The sequence below is a fragment of the Aplysia californica genome, unplaced genomic scaffold (genome assembly GCF_000002075.1).
Source record: "Aplysia californica isolate F4 #8 unplaced genomic scaffold, AplCal3.0 scaffold01197, whole genome shotgun sequence".
Lineage (NCBI taxonomy): Eukaryota > Metazoa > Mollusca > Gastropoda > Aplysiida > Aplysiidae > Aplysia > Aplysia californica.
Genome location: NW_004798467.1, coordinates 11,960 through 34,294, shown reverse-complemented (window position 1 = coordinate 34,294; position 22,335 = coordinate 11,960). Strand labels below are relative to the sequence as shown.

The window sequence follows — 22,335 nt, the reverse complement described above, 5'->3', positions numbered from 1 at the left end:
ATATATGTGGATATATATATGTATATATATATGTGGAAAACACTAGACTACAGCGGCTACAGTGTGAGTGAGGAGAGAGCAGCACTGTACAAGTGCAGCTGCCAAGCTGGGAAGGAAAAAAAAAAAGACCGAAATAAAAATAAGAACCTTGTCTGCTTTGCCAAATGGGCTGTCCCTTCCGTCTTCCTCATCGCCCTCGGATGGCTTTCCCTTCTTCAGCCGGCCGAAAAGACCGCCCTTCTTTTTGTCCTTGTCTGGGGTATCTTTGCCTCGGCCCTTTTTCTTGTCGGAGTCTCGTCCGTCTTTGCCGTAAGGGAAGACCTTCGAGTACACGGGGCCGTAGAGGGGCCTTCCTTCAGGGTCGTACAGGGGGCCTTCGAGGGGTCGGCCTTCGTTGTCGTAGAGCGGCGTTCCGTCTCGATCGTACCACGGGCCGTACACCGGTCGCCCGTCTCTGTCGTAGAGAGGCTCCCCGTCTTTGTCAAACATGGGCCGTCCATCTTGGTGGTAGAGCGGGCCGTACAGAGGGCGTCCGTCGTTGGCGACCAGCAGGCGGTCCTCATTGTCAAACAAGGGCCCACACAGGGCTTTTCCTTCCGTGTCGTACAACGGTTTTCCATCTCGGTCGTACAAGGGCCCGTACAGAGGCTTCCCTTCGTTGTCGTACAAGGGTTTCCCATCTCTGTCGTACAGGGGCCCGTACACGGGTCGCCCATCTTTGTCCAGGAGTGGTCGGCCATCTTTGTCGTACAAGGGTCGGCCATCTTGGTCGTACAGAGGCGCAAACAATGGCCGCCCGTCGTTTCCGTAGAGGGGTTTCCCATCCTTGTCGTAGAGCTGTCCACAGATGGGCTTGCCGTCTTTGTTGTAGACGGGCCCACACAGGGGTCGCCCGTCGTTATCGTACAGTGGCTTCTCGCTCGTGTCGTACAACGGCCCGTACATGGGTTTCCCGTCCTTGGCGTACATGGGTCTTCCGTCGTTGTCAAAGAGAGGATTACCGTTGCGGTCGTACATCGGCCCCACCAGGGGTCGCCCGTCATTGTCGTAGAGCGGTTTCCCGTCTTTGTCATAGACGGGCCCATAAACGGGTTTCCCGTCTTTGTCACACTTGGGCTTCCCGTCTTTGTCAAACATGGGCCCGCACAGTGGCCTCCCCTCCTTATCGAACAGCGGCTTGCCTTCCCTGTTGAACAGAGGTCCCTGCAGGGGTCTGCCGGCATTGTCGGACAAAGGCCGTCTATTTTTGTCGTACAGTGGCTCGCCCTCTGTGTCCGACACCGGTCGGACATCTTTGGTGAACAAGGGTCCGTACAACGGTTTCCCATCATTATCGTAGAGAGGTTTGCTATCTCTGTCGTAAAGTGGTCCAAACTGGGGTCGTCCATCTTTGTCATACAAAGGTTTGCCCTCTTTGTCGTACAGGGGCCCTGACACAGATTTCCCGTCTTTACCAAACACTGGGGCGTACAACGGTTTCCCGTCTTTATCCACCAGGGGTTTCCCATGCTTGTCGTACACCGGTCCGTGCTCCGGTCGGCCATCTTTGTCGTACAGCGGCATCCCGTCTCTGTCATAGAGCGGCCCGTGTAGGGGTCTGTCGTCATTACCGAAGAGTGGCCTTCCTTCCTTGTCGTAGAGGGACTTGTCATCTTTGCCATCTTTGGTGAAAAAGGGTCCGTACAACGGTTTTCCATCATTATCGTAAAGAGGTTTGCTATCTCTGTCGTAAAGTGGCCCAAACTGGGGTCGTCCATCTTTGTCATACAAAGGTTTGCCATCTTTGTCGTACAGGGGCCCTGACACAGATCTCCCGTCTTTATCAAATACTGGGGCGTACAACGGTTTCCCGTCTTTATCCACCAGGGGTTTCCCGTGCTTGTCGTACACCTGTCCGTGCTCCGGTCGGCCATCTTTGTCGTACAGCGGCTTCCCATCTCGGTCGTACAGCGGCCCGTGCAGGGGTCTGTCGTCATTACCGAACAGCGGCCTTCCCTCTTTGTCGTAGAGAGACTTGTCGTCTTTGTCGTAGATGGGTTTCCCGTCCTTGTCGTAGAAGGGCCCGTACAGAGGTCGCCCGCCGTTATCTCCCAGCGGCCTCCCACTGTTGTCGTACAGCGGCCCCGACAGAGCTGTCCCGGCCTCGTCGTACAGAGGTTTCCCATCTTTGTCGTACAGCGGCCCGTACACCGACCTCCCGTCTTTGTCGAAGAGAGGCCCGTACACCCGCCCTCCGTCTTTGCTCGCCACCACGGGTTTGCCGTGGTTGTCGTAGACAGGTCCGTGCGTGGGTCGGCCATCTTTGTCGTAAAGTGGTTTTCCCTCCTGGTCAAACAAAGGCCCGTACAGCGGTCGGCCATCGTTGTCGTAAAGCGGCTTGGCGTCCCGGTCGTACAGCGGCCGCCCGTCTTTGTCGTAGAGCGGCTTCCCGTCCTGGTCACAGAAAGGCCCGTACAGAGGTCCTCCCTCGTTGTCGTACAGAGGCTTCCCTTCATTGTCGTACAGCGGCCCGTAAACGGGGCGGCCATCTTTGTCGAAGACGGGACCGTACAGGGGTCGTCCGTCATTGCCGTACAACGGTTTCCCATCCTTGTCGTACAGAGGGTCGTACAAAGGAGCCCCGTCCCGGTCGTACTGGGGTCCATAGACCGGCCTCCCACCTCGGTCATACAGCAGCCCATACAGCGGTTTCCCGTCGTTGGCGAAGAGCGGTTTCCCGTCGTGATCATACAGCGGCCGGTCCTCGTAGTCGACCACAGGTGTCCCGTCTTTGCTGTAGAGGGGTTCGCCACCTCGGTCGTACAGTGGCCCGTACAGTGGCTTGCCCTCGTTGTCGAAGAGTGGCTTCCCCTCCGTGTCGTACAACGGGGTTCCGTCTTTGTCAAAGAGCGGTCGGCCACCTCTGTCGTACAAGGGTTGTCCGTCCTTGACAAGGAGCGGCCCATAGAGGGGTTTGCCCTCATTGTCATACAGGGGTCTTCCTTCTTTGTCATACAGAGGCTGTGCATCTTTGTCCTTCATTAGATTTGTGTGTGGGGAGGGAATGCAAAGGTGACATGGGAACATTAGAGGATGAAGCAAAACACCGATGAATGGGTGTGTGTTGTACATCTCTAGTTACCTCCTATAACATTCTTCCTAACGCAGACACACAATTTGTTCATTGTCTCCGACTCCCAACCAAGAAGTCAAAGACTTTCCAATACTGGAAACAACTTTAAATAAAGTGAAACGATTTAAGACGCAAACAACAAATCGTCAAACTCATGCCACTTAAAATATCTAAACAATTATACACACAGCTGGGAACATGCTTTCCAGTACAAACTTAATCAACACAAACAAACAAACAAACGAACGAAGGCTAGCAAACCGGCAAAACGTATCAACCAAACACAAAACGTATCAACCAAACACGTCAACTCTGGTTAATAAAAAACAAACACTTGCAACACGTATACATGCCGTTCAACCACTGATGCACATATACAACAAATGTAAAAATTGTCGGAGAAGGTTGCGACCTCAGTGCTTACTTGTCGTATCTCCATTTTTTTTAAACAGTGAAAATGTGATATCTTCTTAAGTTCACTCTTTGTTATATGAACTGTTTTCACTGTTATTAAAAATGGAGATACGACAAGAAAGCACTGGGGTCGCGAGGTGTTGGAACTAAATTAGCCACAACAGAAAGACATTTGCCATCTGTCTGGGGAATTCAAAATGGTGTGGTAGTATTTCAAAGTCAACGCGTCAACAACAGAACATCTGTACATTTCAAACAGGGAAGGAAAACAACATCGGGGACTCCTAAGGGACACGGAACAGGAAACACGGGATCGAGAGAATACTCACGTCTAACCCAGCGTAGCCCGGCCCAACTCCGAAAGCTGTTTCTGTAGCATCATTTGGACCCTGAGTGAAACAAAAACAACAACCCAGTCAGTGTACGCCTTTTTACGCCCATGGAAAACACTACCCCCCCCCCGGGCCAGTGCCACGGACTGAAGTTTCTTTAGGCCATTCCCAAAGGGGTGCCAACCCATCTCCATGGATTTTAGTAATGACCATGAAGAAAATTTGTAATTTCCCCCAAAAAATTAGTCATAGTGTTCTCATTTTCAAATTACTATATTATATTACAACGAACAAAAATATGTCTTAATTACGGAAAAAGGGTGAAGCGAGCAGGTGAAGGCACACCGTCTCACGCCGCGTGTCGGACCAATGTGTCGGACGGTCGATAAAATCTATTTTTAGACTGCTTGGGTCTCAGCAGCCTGGCAGAGATGCTTCTACTTCTATGCTTCTACTCATGTACGGTATTATTGTAGGCAAGGCTAACTATTTAGGGGGGCGAGGGGGTTGTAAAATAATTTTTAAAAGAGCCAAAAATAATTTTTTTTATAGCCAAAAATCTGCAGACAGTAAGACAGTAAAAATTGTAATAAATCGCCTTACAATCGGAATTTTGTAGTGAGGCTAAAAATCATAATGATTACGAAAAAATCGAAAGGGTTGGCAGCCCTGGGGACATTTCTTGTTCAAACACAGTAGAATTGTAAATGGGCTGACTCATGTCACGCTCATAACTGTGCCTGATCTACAAAAGGGAACTGCTGATTTTTCTTTCCTGATCCTTACTATTGTCATTTTCCTCTACTTCTTTTGTATGTTTATCACTCTCTTGTGACCTGCTATTTTGGCGTGCCTTGATAGTCGAAGCAGACCTTGTGCTATTGAAGCTAGAGAGGTGAGCAGTCCAAGTCTGATTGTCTGTAAAGACTTCTTTGCTGACACCCATCCCTTGGCGCTCATATGACCTTCTGCAGTTGCGAGCGCCGTAAAACCCTCTACTATAAAAAAACAAACCCCAAAAAACACTCTTAGGTTATTTAAGAGGTGGGATCTCGGAACTTAAGGCCTGTCTCTGATACGACCGAGCCAAATGCATGGAGAGCTTTGATAAACTCCACAAAACTACACAGGTTAGTCTTTCAACCACACCCCAGATCTTAAGGTAGGAAAGATCTACACCTAGCCTTCTCGGAAAACAGTGAAAAACCTCGGAGGTCCCGTGGGCAAGTAGCGCACGTAAAAGATCCCTTGGTGGTCCAAAAAATCAATAAGAATAGGCTTCGGCCGCCACCCGGGCAAACTTCAAAATTTCCTACCAACTGAAAATGTGTTAATGTGTCCCGCGGGCTCATATGACCTTATGCGGTTGTGAGCACAGTAAAACGCTTACCCCCCAACCAAATGTCCTCACTCTGAAGGATAAAAGTGGAATTTTATTATCTCACACATTTTTCCACAATAACTTTACCTTCTTGTCAGCCCTGTCTTCGGAAGTGTCCAGATCTGCTCCTTTGCCCTTTTTCTTCTTGTCAGCCTTTTTCTTCTCCTCCGCCTCCTTTTTCCTCTTCTTGTCCTCCTCCTTCTCTCGTTTCCTCCTCTCCTTGTCCGTCTCGGGCTTGCCCTGGTTGTCAATGTTCCCGGCCAGCACGCCCATCGAGTCGTCACCTTGACCCCGAGGCCGGTCACGCTCCAAGGTTGCATCCTGGTTGGATTTAAACAAAATAAATTTTTTTTAAAGGGTGTTTTTACACCTCCATTGAGACAATTTAGCTCATTCAGTAGGAGGGCTTCCAACCTGCATGTCTGATGTATTGAAAAAGACATAAAATAGATTTTTCCTTTAAATAAATAGAAACTAAAACATGCTCTGTACCAAACAAAGACCAGGTTCTGAGTGCAAAACACAACCCTTCCCTTCACCCCTGGGAGAAAAGACGGAGTTTCTTATCGTGTCCACTACTGCAATTGAGTTCTATGTCTCCCAAGTTCTAGTAAGAAACCACAATCGTCAATATCGCTTTCAGATTTGGCACTTCACCATCTCAATCTCAAACTTTCAGCACTTGTACGACCTATTCAAGTAGCAAGTGCTGTAAAACTGTAACAAAAAACTCAAACTAAAGAAGATCGATCTCACTCACCCCTTGACTGGGCACCCGGTCCCTGCGATCGGCGGTGTCCGAGTCGTACGGCCGTTTCTGCAGCGTGCCACCTTCGTCGTCCCCACGGGAATCTCTGGTTCTGTCCGCTTGTTCGAAAGCTGGAAACCCAAACAGTAAACAGATGTCACAAACTTTGTTCTCCAGACAATAAGATAAGATAAGACAAGATAAGATAAGACAAGATAAGATGAGACAAGATAAGACAAGGTAGGGTAAGGCAAGATAAGACAAGGTAGGGTAAGATAAGGCAAGATAAGACAAGGTAGGGTAAGGTAAGGTAAGATAAGATATGTAAGATAAAATAAGGTAAGACAAGACAAAATAAGAGAAGAGAAGGTAAGACAAGACAAGACATCTTAGGGCAAGGTAAGACAAGACAAGACAAGACATCTTAGGGCAAGGTAAGACAAGACAAGATATCTTAGGGCAAAGTAAGACAAGACAAAATAAGGTAAGATAAGAGAAGAGAAGGTAAGATAAGGAAAGACAAGACAAGACAAGACAAGACAAGATCGACTTTATTGACCCAGGAGGGAAATTTGGGTGGATGTACCAGAACATCAAGGTACAAAGATTCAGCACCAACACAGACATGCACTCGAACACATTCACGTTCAGTTGTACATATACCAGTAACGCACACACAAGCATACTCGAACAGTGTGTTCTTCTCCCAAAGTATGTGAATTTTTTTGAGTCAATGCTTTAGTTCGTTTTAGAAAGAGTTTTACAGCACTTGCAACTCAATACGGTCGTATAAGTGCTGAAGATTAGAGGTGTTACAAGAGAGTAACAAACATAAAACAGGAGGGGAGATAGAGAAGATAGACTTTTTAAAGGAAAGAAGGAGCAAACAACACCAGAGCACCCGCCAACCACCCACTGAATCAACGCCAATGCCAATGATACAGCAGACCATAGTCGCAGTTTTCAGCATTTGCAACAAAATGAGATCATATACGTGCTGAAGACTAGAGGTGTTACTCCAGAGTAACACACACACACACGTGTGAGCACTCCTTTAACTCCCCCTCCCCACCCTTGGACACTCCCTTTGAAACTCCCCCTCCCCCAACCCCACCCTTGGACACTCCCTCTGCTTCCCTCCTGTCTCTCTCCCCCTCCAACACACCCACCCATCCCCCTCACTAACTCACTCACATACACCCCCTTCACACACTCACTCACACACACACACACACCCACCCCCCTCACACACTCACTAACACACACCCAACGACCTATGGGCACTCCCTTTGCGTCCCTCCCGTCCCGCTCGTCTCCTCTCCTCTCTCCCCCCTCCCCTCTCTCTCCCCCTCCACCTTCTCTCTCTCACACCCCCACCCACCTGTGGGCACTCCCTTTCCGTCCCTCCCGTCTCGCGAGTCCCGTTTGGTTGGGTCATACTCCCGGCTGGATCTGTTGGGGTCGTACATGCTGTCGTCGTAGCCGTCGCGGCTTCTTCTCCTGTTGCCCACTGGCACAGACAGAGAAGACCAGACATTACTGACAAAGTCATTACTGCAGTACTGACAGAGATATTGCTGACAGAGACATTATTGCATAACTGACAGATATTACCGACTGACAAAGAGATTATTGCATAATTGACAGATATTACCTACTGACAAAAGAGATTATTGCATTACTGACAGATATTACCGACTAACAAAGAGATTATTGCATTACTGACAGAGACATTATTGCATTACTGACAGATATTACCTACTGACAAAGTCATTACTGCAGTACTGACAGAGGTATTGCTGACAGAGACATTATTGCATAACTGACAGATATTACCTACTGACAAAGAGATTATTGCATTACTGACAGATATTACCTACTGACAAAGAGATTATTGCATTACTGACAGAGATATTACTGACAAAGCCATTTCTGATCTTAAGATCTTTTTGCTACGTGTGTGTGTGTTTGCAATGAGCGCATTCCCTATGTGTGCTTTCACTGAGTGCGTGCTAGACTATATGTGTCGCAAAGCAGTGGAATCAGGCGCTCATCAATTTTTGGACATGTGGATATTTTGAATCATGTTAAAGCTGGTTCACTTGTCTTGTTTTCGATTTTAAAAATATCCATTTATCTAGGATACAAGTCGAGATATTGGCAATTGATGGAGGTGGGGGTCACCTGGTTTCAGAGGTAAAATGTTGAAGAAAATGGCTGCCAAAGTTTAGTTATTTCCATAGCTTGAGAATGTGTGGAAACTGAAAAGTGACATTTTTGGTGCTTTTAATCAATGTTTTTCAATAAAATCCATTCAGAAATGTGTTGTTTCATGGACACAGAAGGTGTAAGGCAAAAAAAAAAATTCGATAAAAATCCCCAAACCTGCACACAAAAAAAGGCCTTTTTTTTTCACTTGCATTATTTTGCCGAGCGCCTGACTTCGGCATGCTGTCTCACATATCTTCACTTACACTCGTCCATACAGCGAGATGCTAGACTATATCTTCACTTACACTCGTCCATACTGCGAGATGCTAGACTATATCTTCACTTACACTCGTCCATACTGCGTGACGCTATCTTCACTTACACTCGTCCATACTGCGTGACGCTATCTTCACTTACACTCGTCCATACTGCGTGATGCTAGACTATATCTTCACTTACACTCGTCCATACTGCGTGATGCTAGACTATATCTTCACTTACACTCGTCCATACTGCGTGATGCTAGACTACATCTTCACTTACACTCGTCCATACTGCGTGATGCTAGACTACATCTTCACTTACACTCGTCCATACTGCGTGACGCTAGACTATATCTTCACTTACACTCATCCATACTGCGGGAGCGGTTTCCTGCGTCTGCGATGGTGTTTCTCGCGGGCTGCGAGCGCTCAAAGAAGGGCGGGGGTCGGTCGAGCAGGGCCGCGGTCTGCCGCGTCTGGTACAGAGTCCTTCCCGAATAACGGAATTTCGAACCAAACCGGGGGAAGGACACGTTGTTGGCCGGCTTTTCTGCTTCTCTCAATCTGTGGAGAATACAAACGTTACACATCAGTGCACAGAACATCCTTTAGATTTAGCAAGAGTTTAACGGCACTTGCAACACAGTAAGGTCATACACGTGCAGAAGATTAGAGGTGTTACAAGAGAGTAACAAACACAAAAAGAACGAGGGGAGATAAAGACGATAGATGTTTGATAGGAAAAAAGAAGCAAACCACATCAGAGCACCAACAGACAATCACTGCTGCTGCTGCTCACACTTGTTGCTGGAAGAAGAATCAAACCAGCTTGTAAAATTATGGTCCATCTCAGGAAAGAAAAGGAAAAAAAAACCCTGCTCAATTGGCCACGACTCTAAAGACACTTTCTTTCACCATCCTGTTTCTAGCTTACAATTATTATTATTTATATTGCTGCTCATTTATATTATGCATGTGATTGTAAGCCTACGTGTGTGTGCATGTGTGTGTGTGCGTGTGCGTGTGTGTGTACACGTGGTGAAACACCAAACCAATGTGCCAGGATCTGGACAATAAAGATGTATCTTATCTTATTTGATCTATCTTTTCTTAATTGGAATATGACTGGGAGGTTACCTTTCCTTTTTTTTTAAACTTAAAAACATGAGAGAATGAGCAGGTGTGGAGACTGAACTCGGTCACCTGGCTGCGGTAAAAAGGACGACACTGCTGCCAAAGCCTCACCTGAAGAAGGCGTGGTGCTCCACGCAGGTCTTCCACAGACGTTTGGCTAATCTGTGGTTGTCCAACTTGAACATGATGGTTGCTTCTCCTCGTTCCAACTGGGGAAAAAATGTTAATGTACACTTTTAATTAACTTTTTTTAAAATACATACATAATATTAACTTAATGTAGGGTTTTTTTTAATGCTGTCAATGCAATTCAGATCATTTTGAAGGTAATCTTCCGACCCTGCCTATCAGGACTAACCCAGGCTGAGAGGGATATAACATCCTGACGGAAAGACTCAGAGGTGTACGTACAGGTCGACATGCGCATCACTTATCATTACTCCGACAGTTCGCGACCTCAATGCTTTCTTGTTGTATCTCCATTTTTAATAACAATGAAAACAGTTCACAACAAAGAGTGGGCTTAAGAAGAAGTCACATTTTCAATGTTTAATTCACATTGTATCATTACTCCGACAGTTCAGACAAGTCTCTAGCCCGCAACAGCGACTCACCTCCCCGGGCCTGATCTTGATGTAGAAGTGGTGCCGTTTGTACGACAGTTTCAGGATCTTGGGCCAGACAAAGCGGTTGATACGCAGCTTGTCACGGTAGATGAGCAGGCCGGAGCAGCAGACGCCCAGCATGACAGCGTTGTTGTCCGCGTCCTTGGCCTTGTGAAGGTCAACGCCGTACATGGACAGCTTCTTGGCGTTGTCCAGAAAACATTTCTCCGCTTCGTCCGGAGTCTGGCCTCTGATGGAGAAAGGTCAAGTTTTAGATTTAGTGAGTTTTAGTGGATCAGACACACACAAGAGATGCCAGCCCACAACGAGACAAGACAAAGACTAAGGGTGTTTAGTTTTAGTAAGAGTCTTACGGCACTTGCAACACAATAAAGTCATATGAGCGCCGAAGATTAGAGGTGTTACAAGAGAGTAACAAACACAAAAAAGAAGGAGAGATCAGGACGACAGATGTTTCATAGAAAAAGAGGAGCAAACCACACCAGCGCACCCGCCAACCACCCACAGAGATTTAGGTAAGTTTTAAAAAAAGTTTTCGTAGAGGTTTTACGGCGCTTGCAACTGCATAAAGTCACATGAGTGCCAAGGGGCAGATGTCAACAGAGAAGTCCTTACAAGGAATCAGGCTTACTCTGCTCACCTCTTTAGCTTCAACAGCACAAAGTCTTTTTTTTTTTTCATAGAGGGTTTTACGGCGCTCGCAACTGCATAAGGTCATATGAGTGCCAGAGGATTAGAGGTGTTACAAGAGAGTAACATACATAAAAAAGAAGGGACGATAGATGTTTGATAGGAAAGAAGAAGCAAATCACACCAGAGCACCCGCCAACCAACCACGCACAAAGTCTGTTTCGACTATCGAGGCACCCCAGAAATAGCGGGTCACAAGAGTGTGACAAACATACAATTGAAGTAGAGGGAAAATGACGATAGTAAGGGTTAGGAAAGAAAAAGCAGCAGTTCCCTATCACAGTTCAAGCACAGTTATGGGCACGACATTGTATTGTTGAATCAGCCCATTTACAACTCTACTGTGCAAAAGAACATGTTAATATCCCCCCTTTGGGAATGGCCTAAAGACAATTCAGTTTTACAGCACTATCAACACAGGGCACGGAGAGGTTTGATGATTGAAACAGGAGTTTTACAGCACTTTCAACACAGTGTAGAGAGAGGTTTGATGATTGAAGCAGGAGTCTTACAGCACTTTCAACACAGTGTAGAGAGAGGTTTGATGATTGAAGCAGGAGTCTTACAGCACTTTCAACACAGTGTAGAGAGAGGTTTGATGATTGAAGCAGGAGTCTTACAGCACTTTCAACACAGTGTAGAGAGAGGTTTGATGATTGAAGCAGGAGTCTTACAGCACTTTCAACACAGTGTAGAGAGAGGTTTGATGATTGAAGCAGGAGTCTTACAGCACTTTCAACACAGTGTAGAGAGAGGTTTGATGATTGAAACAGGAGTTTTACAGCACTTTCAACACGGTGTAGAGAGAGGTTTGATGATTGAAGCAGGAGTCTTACAGCACTTTCAACACAGTGTAGAGAGAGGTTTGATGATTGAAGCAGGAGTCTTACAGCACTTTCAACACAGTGTAGAGAGAGGTTTGATGATTGAAGCAGGAGTCTTACAGCACTTTCAACACAGTGTAGAGAGAGGTTTGATGATTGAAGCAGGAGTCTTACAGCACTTTCAACACAGTGTAGAGAGAGGTTTGATGATTGAAACAGGAGTTTTACAGCACTTTCAACACAGTGTAGAGAGAGGTTTGATGATTGAAGCAGGAGTCTTACAGCACTTTCAACACAGTGTAGAGAGAGGTTTGATGATTGAAGCAGGAGTTTTACAGCACTTTCAACACAGTGTAGAGAGAGGTTTGATGATTGAAGCAGGAGTCTTACAGCACTTTCAACACAGTGTAGAAAGAGGTTTGATGATTGAAGCAGGAGTTTTACAGCACTTTCAACACCAGGCAAGGAGAGAGACAGTGGCGGCGTCTTACTTACTTGTGTTGCTTGTGGAGTTCGGCAATTTTCTCCAGGAGTTCCGGAGTCTGGTTGGGGGCAAACGACATGTTGCGGATGTAGTCGTGCGAGTTGCCGTGGTCGCTGGGGTCGTACTCGCCCACGTCTGCCTGCACGTTGTACGAGCCCAGCAGGGCGTACGTGGTGAATGTGCACGGCAGTCTGGAACATACAACAGTTTTGTTTTGTGTTATGCAAATCTGATCAGGGTTTTTTGACAAGCAAAATTTTTTAGCGTACCTTAGTAAGAGTTTTACGGCGCTCACAACTGCATAAGGTCATATGAGCGCCAGAAGATTAGAGATGTTACAAGAGAGTAACAAACATAAAAAAGAAGAAGGGGAGATAAGGACGATAGACGTTTGATAGGAAAGAAGGCGCAGACCACACCAGAGCATCTGCCAACCACCCATGATTTTTAAAAAGTGTTATGCAAATCTGATCAGAGTTTTTTGACCAGCAAAATTTTTTAGTTTAGCTTAGTAAGAGTTTTACGGCGCACGCAACTACATAAGGTCATATTAGCGCACCAAAAATGTTTAAATTAGAGAGCTCCAATTTTATCGAGGTATATGGAGCAGTAAGATAGTCATTTGGGCCAACCTTCCCACTAAACACAAGCCCTCTCTCTCTTTTTGTCCTAGATCTGGTCACAACTTAGCTTTTTTAGCTGAGAGGAATCCTATCGAACACCCAGAACTGCGCTGACAAACAGTTAGGCTTACTTCAGTCAGGTAACTTTCAACTAACAAGCAAATACAGTGTCCAACCTGCTCTTACAGCCACCTGTACAAACAGCCACCTGTATAAGACAACCACTTGTAAAAACGACCACCTGTATAAGACAATCACCTGTACAAACGGCCACCTGTATAAGACAATCACATGTACAAATGGCCACCTGTATAAGACAATCACTTGTACAAACAGCCACTGCCCATTTCAACCCTTACATATTTTTAAAATTACAAAGACACTGTGCAAGACCTCCACCTGTCTGAGACGGCCACTTTTCTCCTTGACAACGGGTGGCTGCCCTTGACAATTTGGACTGGACAAGTATTCAAAAAGTTGACAAAACTCAGTGCCCACAGAGTCAGGTATATAGAATGTTTTTTTCTTTAACTAATTACAGCCACAGAGTATTGTTCTTTAAGGACAATTCCTTGCCACTTGCCAGCACTCTTGTACGTTGACAGGCATAAACATTTTTTATTTATTTTTTTCTTTCTAATGTAGGTGTTTTTAGTCGTCATCATCATCATCAATGCCTTTCACCCCTGGCAGGGTATAGGCCACATACAAGCTCCTTTCATTTATCTCTGTCCTGAGCCATCCTTCCAAGCTCGTCCCAAGTGAGCTTCATTTCTCTCATGTCCCTTTCCACGCATCTCCTCCGTGCATGCCACAAAAAAGCCCCTAACTTTTATACCACAGACGCCGGTTATGTGCATAAATATCATCGAGCGTAATAAAAATTCCCCAAAAGCAGACTACATTACCTTCCACTCAACAAGTCTCTGCGAATCTGGAGAACCACAAGCCATCTGTGCAGAGAGAAAAACAAGAAAAACTGTCATTCAACTGCCACCCACAGCCGACAGGACAGGTGTTTAGATCGTGGGGTGGGGGGGGGGGGGGGGGGAAGGAGAAAAAATCTGCTACATGAATTGAATGTGACAAATGGAAAATAAACTGAACAAATCATACACAATACAGCATCAGCCCAAAATGTTCAAAAACAAAGGGAGATAATGACAACACTTCTGACTTCATATTGCCCATGGTTTTATCAATTAACTTAACCCTTTCCACCCTGACAACTTTCCTCAAGGTGACTATGCCATTTCTCTCTCAGAAACTTTAACTATAATTCTTTTTTAAATTTCTTCTGTTGATTAAAGCTCAAATATGTTATCCATCAAAATGCAGGAAAATTCATTCACTATTGAACAGTACAACAACAACAACAACAACAATAAAAAAGAGAGAGAGAGAAAGTAAGTAAGTTTCACAGCGCTCCCAACAGCATATGGTCATATGAGCATCAGAAGAATAGAGGTGTTACAAGAGAGTAACACACATTTAAAAAAAAGAAGAAGGGGAGATAAAGACGATAGACGTTTGATAGGAAAGAAGAAGCAAACCAAACCACACCAGAGCACCCACCAACCACCCACAGAGAGAGAAAAAAGGCACAAAACATCGACCTCGCTCGCGTCTCCTGTGTGCGACAGCCAAGCGCTTAGCCGTCACATCACAGACCACAATACCATTATCAAGAAACTCGGAGAAATTAAAACTGGCCTCGGCAATTCGGAAGTGTCAGTAAGGAAACACTTTCACAAACCGTGACCCCAGTACTTTCTTGTCATATCTCCATTTTTAATAACAGTGAAAACAGTTTAGTTTTAGTTTTAGTAAGAGTTTTACGGCACTCGCAACTGCATAAGGTCATATGAGCGCCAGAAGATTAGAGGTGTTACAAGAGAGTAACAAACACAAAAAAGAAGGAGGGGAGATAAGGACGATAGATGTTTGATAGGAAAGAAGGAGCAAACCACACCAGAGCACCCGCCAACCACCCACGTGTGAAAACAGTTCTTAACAAAGAGCGAGCTTAAGAAGAAGTCACATTTTCACTGTAAAAAAAATGTGTTATAATAGGAGATACGACTAGAAAGCAGAGAGGTCGCCCAACAGTGTGTTCTCCTACCTGGTCAGACTCTCCCTGAGCTGGGAGGGGTCCGGTGGGTAGAACTTGAGAGCAAAGTCAAACACCCAGGCACCACCTGCAGGGAGGGAGGGCAGAGAGAGAGAGAGAATATCTTACTTCTGTGTCACACTTCTGCTGTCAGCATCATTTCATGACTGCATCTACTGCATTTGTGGAAGTTTAGTTTTAGTAACAGTTTTACGGCGCTTGCAACACAACAAGGTCATATAAGTGCCGAAGATTAGAGGTGTTACAAGAGAGTAACAAACACAAAAAAAGAAGGAGGAGAGATCAGGACATTAACATGTTTGATAGGAACGAAGGAGCAAACCACAACAGAGCACCCACCAACCACCCACGCATTTGTGAAGGAAAGTCCACACCACAGAAGGACAACTAAAGTCCACGGTCAAGAAAAACAACCTGACTATAATTCGTATTCTTTATTATATATATAAAATTTCTTCTCATGCCTTAAAGATGCTACATACCATAAATAACTGTCAAGCTTAAAAATGCTGTCTGCTTTATATATTACTTCAAAACTTCAAAGTTGCTAATTAAATTTAACTTTAGAATAACAAATAACAAGATTTTGAACTTATAGTTGTGGCTAAAAAAAAAAAGCAAGCACTTCCTAAAAAGGAAGTCTTTGCTTGCACTCTTCTCTCACTACACGGACCATTGTGACCCATCATGTGAGATGATTCTGTTACAACCCAACTGCCAAATCAACTTGACATCAGATCTAACTAAGTGAAGTGAGAACAGGTTTTGGAAAATATTATTCAAAGACAGCGACACTTGAGCCACAGAGAGACACCCCGCCCCCCCAACCCCTCCCTCTGCCCCCCACATTCACTACATTTCTGTATTCCATCTCCCCATCCTGTATGCTTCATTACACCGAGTCCCTTTCTGCGAGGGCCTAAGCCTTCCTAGCAGAATTTTTGCGATGGTGTGCGAGGGGGGAAGGAATTGTTTGAATATCTGATCCCCACGCCTGTGGAAATGTCCCTCCCCTAGGCTAGCCAGCAATAGTCTTGAGTCAACAGGAGCCCATGAAATCAAACAAACACTACCATGGGGCTCCGGCCTCACAGCCACAATATTAGTAGTAGAAAGAGAAGAGCCTACTTGGACCGCACTTAAATCTGGTCTAAAAACACATTTATTTATATCATTTAAATCTGGTCCTAACCCACATTATTGAAATCATTTAAATCTGGTCGAAAAACATTTTTATTAAAATCTGGTCTAAAAACACATTTATTTAAATCATTTAAATCTGGTCTAAAACACATTTATTTAAATCATTAAAATCTGGTCTAAAAACAATTTTATTTAAATCATTTAAATCTGGTCTAAAAACACTTATTTAAATCATTAAAATCTGGTCTAAAAACAATTTTATTTAAATCATTTAAATCTGGTCTAAAAACACTTTTATTAAAATCTGGTCTAAAAATACATTTATTTAAATCATTGACACATTTATTAAGATCTGGTCTAAAAATTCATTTATTTAAAATCATTTAAATCTGGTGTAAAAACACATTTACTTAAATCATAATTTAAACCTGGTCTAAAACACATTTATTAAAATCTGGTGTAAAAACACATTTATGTAAATCCTACATCTCCTGCTAGTTGGATTCTTCTTTCAATAACAACTGTGATCAGTACCCACAGGGATCGTCTTTTCGTGTGTGCGTTTTCTTTCGTCAGATTACGGGTGTATGTATTTGAAAGGATTCTTGTGTGTTGAATGAGTCTGTTTGCATGAAACATGTCATTATGTTAGCTGTCACATTTATCTTTTCAAACTGTGAAGTGCCTGGAGCCACCTGGGAGTGAGTGCTGTGAAAAAAGTGATCTTTCTTATATATAGTATCATTATCTTGTCTCAGTTTGTTAATGTAATGTTTGAGCATGTGCAATCTACAGCTTGCACTGTATGCTTCCCGGGAAGCCAAGAATGTTAAGTTGAGTGTTCTAGGATCTGCTGGGGTAATAATAATAGCTCAATAGTTGTTAAGCAAATAGAGCATGCTTTCGAGTGTGGACATGTGCTATATATATAAAATGTAATTACTATTATTATTATTATTATAACATGAAGAGAACGGAGGATTCTTCTCACAGCACAGAGATCATACTCACGTTTCTTCTGTTTGGAAATCTTCTTGTCTAAATTCAACCAGTACTGGGGACAACAGAAAAACACACAATTAATTCCAGGAATTCTGACAAACATTTACAATTGAAAGGTGTGCTGACAAAACGACTTATTTCTCGGATTCTAGCCCTACAGAAATAGATAAGTTAAATTTATATTATAAATTGAGTTTAAACGCTTTACTTAGAATAAAACGATAAAAGACAAGTTTATTAACTTGAAGAACACGCATCGGCTGAAATCTACAGGTTTGACCCTTTTGTCGTATTTTGGTCGATATCTCCATTTACGGATAGTGAGAAGTTGCTTAGTTTGTCATGTCAGTACACACAACATTTATTGAAATGCTTCAAGAAAAATACAAATACAGTCACTTAATGCAAACACCTGCAACTAGATCTATACATCAACGACTCTTTAAGATGAGCATTTACACACGGTACTGTTAAACCACAGGACACACTCTATCAGACACAAAGTCACACGTATAAACATAGTTTGTTTCATTTTGGTAGAGGTTTTACAACGCTCGCAACAGAATAAGGTCATATGAGCGCCAGAAGATTAGAGGTGTTACAAGAGAGTAACAAACATAAAAAAGGAGGAGGGGAGATAAGGAGGATAGATGTTTGATAGGAAAGAAGAAGCAAACCACACTAGAGCACCCGCTAACCACCCACACAGTTTCCTTTTTTCCTTTTAACTATATCTTATCATATGAAACTGAAATAAAATTAAAGTACAGTCAAGCCTGCTGTAACGGGCACATGTCCAAGACAACCACCTGTACAAATGACCACTCCCCACCTTGCCTTTTTAACAAAAATACTAATGAGTTTTAGTTTTAGTACGAGTTTTTTTTTGGAAAAAGTTTCAAGTCACTTGCAACACAACAAGGTCATATAAAAGCCGAAGATTAGTGGTTTTACAAGAAAGTAGCATCATAAAAAATAAGGAGGGGGAGATAAGGACGATAGATGTTTGATGATAGGAAAGAAGGAGCAAACCACACCAGAGCACCCGCCAACCACCACCATTATTATTAGTATTTTCAAACACTCACGACAAATACCCCCCACCCCTGCTCACTTTGAGATGTGATGGTCCTCGGTCGTCCGTGTAGGTGAAGCCGAAGTAATCCCGCTCTATCAGGTCCAGGTGCTGGCACACTTTGTCAAACAGCACTCGGCCAACATCGTTTTTCTGGGGGGGGGGGGGGGGGGGAGGGGAACAAAACACAAAACAAAATTATCGAGATGGAAAAGGTGGGACGAGAAAAACAAAATTAACAGACACGGAAAAGGTAGAAAGAGAAAAGACAAACAAAATTAACAGAGACGGACACAGTGGGAAAAGAAAAGAGACAAACAAAATTAACGGAGATGGTATACATTATAAAACCCTTTGCTCTATTTTGTCGCAAGCAAGTTAAGTTTAAAATATATAATGCAAACTTTCTTATTTCCAGCTTAAATATATATATAAAATTGGTTTCATTTATTGTACCAACCAAATTTTCAGAACAGCATGAAGTTTTGGCATGTAAGGAAACAGTTTTAGTGCAGGGAAGCAGATATTTCGGATATAACGAGGAAAGCAATAAAAAAAACAACAGTGCAGCATCTTGCTAATAGACCTACCAACTTCTTAGAGTTAAAGCAAAAGTTTTCAATTACCACAGAAAATCACAAAAGTGTTTTAAGATGTCTATTACAATGAACAATAAAATTCAAAAGCAGAGACAAATAGATTTGGATATTGGCTGAAAAGTCTCACTTGGGTGTAAAAATACCAGATTTACAAAGCCATTGCCGCCAACTTTTTTTTTTGATATTCTGAACGAAGCAAAAGAAAACAAAAGAGTAGTAACAGAGAATAATAAAGACTAGCCCCCTCCCCCAAAGAAATCTCTTGTTTTGACATTGCACTTTCAAACACTCCAGCACGCAAATTATAGCGAACAGATTTTTGGCTCTTAAATATTTTTAAAAAACACAGTGTGTATCCTTTACAAGTATTAAAAACATATAGCAAAATCCGGACATAAAGCGAAAAGATTTCCACATCCTTTCCATTTCGCCGTGTACATGCTATATTTGCACATAGTGACTGTAATGAGAAACAAGAAAAGACTTACGTCCAGCGGAACTTCCAGATTTTCTCCATCCAGCAGGACGACATTGCATGTGACACCTTTGCCGCCAGCCTTAGCCGGCGACTGCTTCTGTGGGGATTTATTGCTCATCTTGCTCGGGCTCTTCTCATCAATAATCTGAAAACAGAAAGAAAGGAAAGAACATTTTGGTCATGAATCTCAGATGATGACTCTGGCACTCATGTGCAGTTGCGAGCGCCGTAAAACCTCTACTAAAAAAAAAAAAAGACGACGACTTCCATTTTCAAATTTGTGTGCATCTCTGTCTTCATGTCCTACGAATTACGTCTATAAATCGCCAATGTGAAGTCTCGCACTTTCCCTCTGAGAGCTGTCAGTTATGGGAAATTTGACCCTGGAACAGCCACAACACCAAGCAGTAAACAATCTCCGTTCTCCCAGTTTTCCAAGCAATCCATAATGTTTATTTATTAATAAAAAACCCATCTAAATCTTGCCGCATTTCTGAGCGATTTTTATCTCAGAGAGAGGGAGAAAAGGAGGGGGGAGGGGAGAGAGAGAGAGAGAGAAAGGAAGGAGAGGGAGAAGGAAGGAGAGGGAGAAGGAAAGAGAGAGACACCAGAGAGAGAGAGAGAGAGAGAGAGAGAGAGAGAGAGAGAGAGAGAGAGAGAGAGAGAGAGAGAGAGAGAGAGACAGAGAGAGAGAGAGAGAGAGAGACAGAGAGAGAGAAGGAGGAGGACAGAAAAAGCTAAAAAAAAGAGATCATACTTCTATGCTGCTGAAATGCAGCTTCCTTGTTGCCTTAACAACACAACTATCATCCATCTTACTCTAATGGCCACCGGTACAAGTCAATCACCTGTACAGACAACCACTTCCTGTTTCTCCCTTTTTAAAAGTTTGAATAGAGGTTTTAAGGCGCTCACAACTGCATAAGGTCATATGAGCGCCTGAAGATTAGAGGTGTTACAAGAGAGTAACAAACATAAATAAAAAAGGAGGGGAAATAAGGTCGGTAGATGTTTGATAGGAAAGAAGAAGCAAACCACACCAGAGCACCCGGCAACCACCCACAGGAGGAGAGATAAAAACGACAGAGATGTCTGTGATACGAAAGTAGGATGAGAGCAAACCAGACACGAGCATCCGTTAACTACTCACAGTAGTACAAAGTTTGGAACACACAAATTAGACAGAAATCGCTCCTTTGATCCAGATCTTGCGGATAATAGAGTAGCTAGCTTCTACGGCCCTCGGCAACAAAACAATCAATAGATCAGATGTAACCAAAGAGCTAAAACAAGAGCATGAAAGAAACTGTTGAGGAAAGCGGGAGTGTGAATGTCCCTTTCCGTCTACTTTGATTGCCTCTAGTGGACCAACCTCGCAAAAGAAGCTTTACATTTCCAACAACAAACAGAACCAACTTTTAGTAATTTATGTGTAAACAATCATGGAGCTTTGCATTATATCATCAGTGACGATGCATGCAACTTGTTGGAGCGGTTAAAACCCAACATGCACACCCAAAAAAAATGTAGGGCCCAAGAGCCTTTACAATATCAATTCAATAAGATTGTCTTCCAAAAATGTAATACAAGAACTGAAATAACATAGAGGTGTAGACCTATGTGCAATCAAAAAGATCTAAATAGGCTTCAAAGCTTAAATAGTAGGAACACTTTCACTTACGTAAACAGGAGGAAACATCACATAGAGGCACAAAAATCAGATCAGGAAATGAGGAAAAATGCAAGCCTACAACTACTTTTTTTTCCCTTCTCAAACTTTTTATTTAAGTAAAGGAAATGAAAAAAAAATCCAGAGTGAGTAGATCAAGTATCTAGATCTAGACTAGATCTAGATTTATGATAATCTCTAACTAAAAGGAAATAACTGAACTTGAAAAACCTGGTTCATAAAAATGTCCAGTTAAAACACAGAGCTGGAAAAACATCTGCAATAGAGTTCTAGAAAGAAAAAAAGAAGACTGAACTCCAAGTCTCTCAACTCAATGACAATCCTTGGCCTTTTCTTGAGACAGTAGGGGGGTAGCAGACCATGTTCATTTGTCTTCAAGTCTAGAATCTAGTTTAACCAAGGTACAGATTAGGCCTATAGATCTAGGTAAAACCTAAATCCAATAGGACTTTACAAAGCATGATCAGTGACAAATATTAGGACAAGTAACAGACATCACAGTAATGATACCAGCAAATAGATCACAACATCATTATAATAATTTCCTGTTGAACTTCCTACACGGCCTAATCCACCGGGCCAGCCCTCAACGTCAATCAAGTTTATCAAGTTTAAACTATCCAACTGCAACAATAAAACAAATAACAGCAACTTTACTAGACTATCTCTATTTCTAAAGTTTATAACTTTAATAATTAGCCAATAAGATAACAAAATTAAGGCGAATCTATAAAAACAAAGTATCAAAAACTCAACTGCCGTGCCCTTCCTAATCTCAAACATCGAAACTCCAGGAAGTGCAGGTAGAAATTTAGCAAGTCGAATTGCGGAAGCGACGATCTTGATTCAAATCTTTGGAGACAGTAGTGTCACAAAAGAAAAGCAAACTTGAGTACCACTAAATATTTACACACAATAAATGAGTAGATAAAGGAAACTCTTTTAAAAATTATTTCGTGAGATTAAGAAAAGACAAATATAAAAGTGAAACCTTACACACTGAGTCTTGAGTGCTACTTTATCGATTTTGCTCTGCTGACAGAGGAAAATGGCCGCCGCTATCGGCGTTCAAAATATATTTGGGTCACATTTCCGCAATAAACACGGAATTTGACCGTGTCGGCAACTTACCGAATCATAAATGCTACTGTAAACTACAAATGTGCAAATCGGCTGGAATAGTCTCGTGAAAAGGGTATCAAAACTCAAGATATACAATCCTTGGTGATTTCGAAAGTCGGATGCTAGGGATGTGACATCAACACGCTACCTATGAGTTCCCGGCATGCCGCGCGAGGTCACGCTCTAGTATCAAGGTAGTAAACATGACCCCGGCGTCCGTAGCACGCTGTGTGTGTAATCTGCTGGCGACTCG

At 43.3% G+C, this 22,335-nt stretch overlaps 1 protein-coding gene across 1 annotated transcript in view; it reads right to left on the bottom strand.

The window, feature by feature from the left end:
• Nucleotides 1-19,415, bottom strand: part of LOC101847080 (mesocentin) — a gene marked incomplete at its 5' end in the record, with an annotated part of 52,547 nt that extends 33,132 nt beyond the window's left edge. Inside the window, 14 exon segments of the mRNA XM_013090267.2 lie at nucleotides 148-3,015; nucleotides 3,856-3,915; nucleotides 5,327-5,560; nucleotides 6,000-6,118; nucleotides 7,369-7,497; nucleotides 8,826-9,025; nucleotides 9,707-9,804; nucleotides 10,210-10,450; nucleotides 12,231-12,410; nucleotides 13,751-13,795; nucleotides 14,965-15,040; nucleotides 17,128-17,170; nucleotides 18,233-18,346; nucleotides 19,281-19,415. Of these exon segments, the coding sequence (XP_012945721.1) occupies nucleotides 148-3,015; nucleotides 3,856-3,915; nucleotides 5,327-5,560; nucleotides 6,000-6,118; nucleotides 7,369-7,497; nucleotides 8,826-9,025; nucleotides 9,707-9,804; nucleotides 10,210-10,450; nucleotides 12,231-12,410; nucleotides 13,751-13,795; nucleotides 14,965-15,040; nucleotides 17,128-17,170; nucleotides 18,233-18,346; nucleotides 19,281-19,415 (4,542 nt within the window).
• Nucleotides 19,416-22,335: the final 2,920 nt, after the last annotated feature.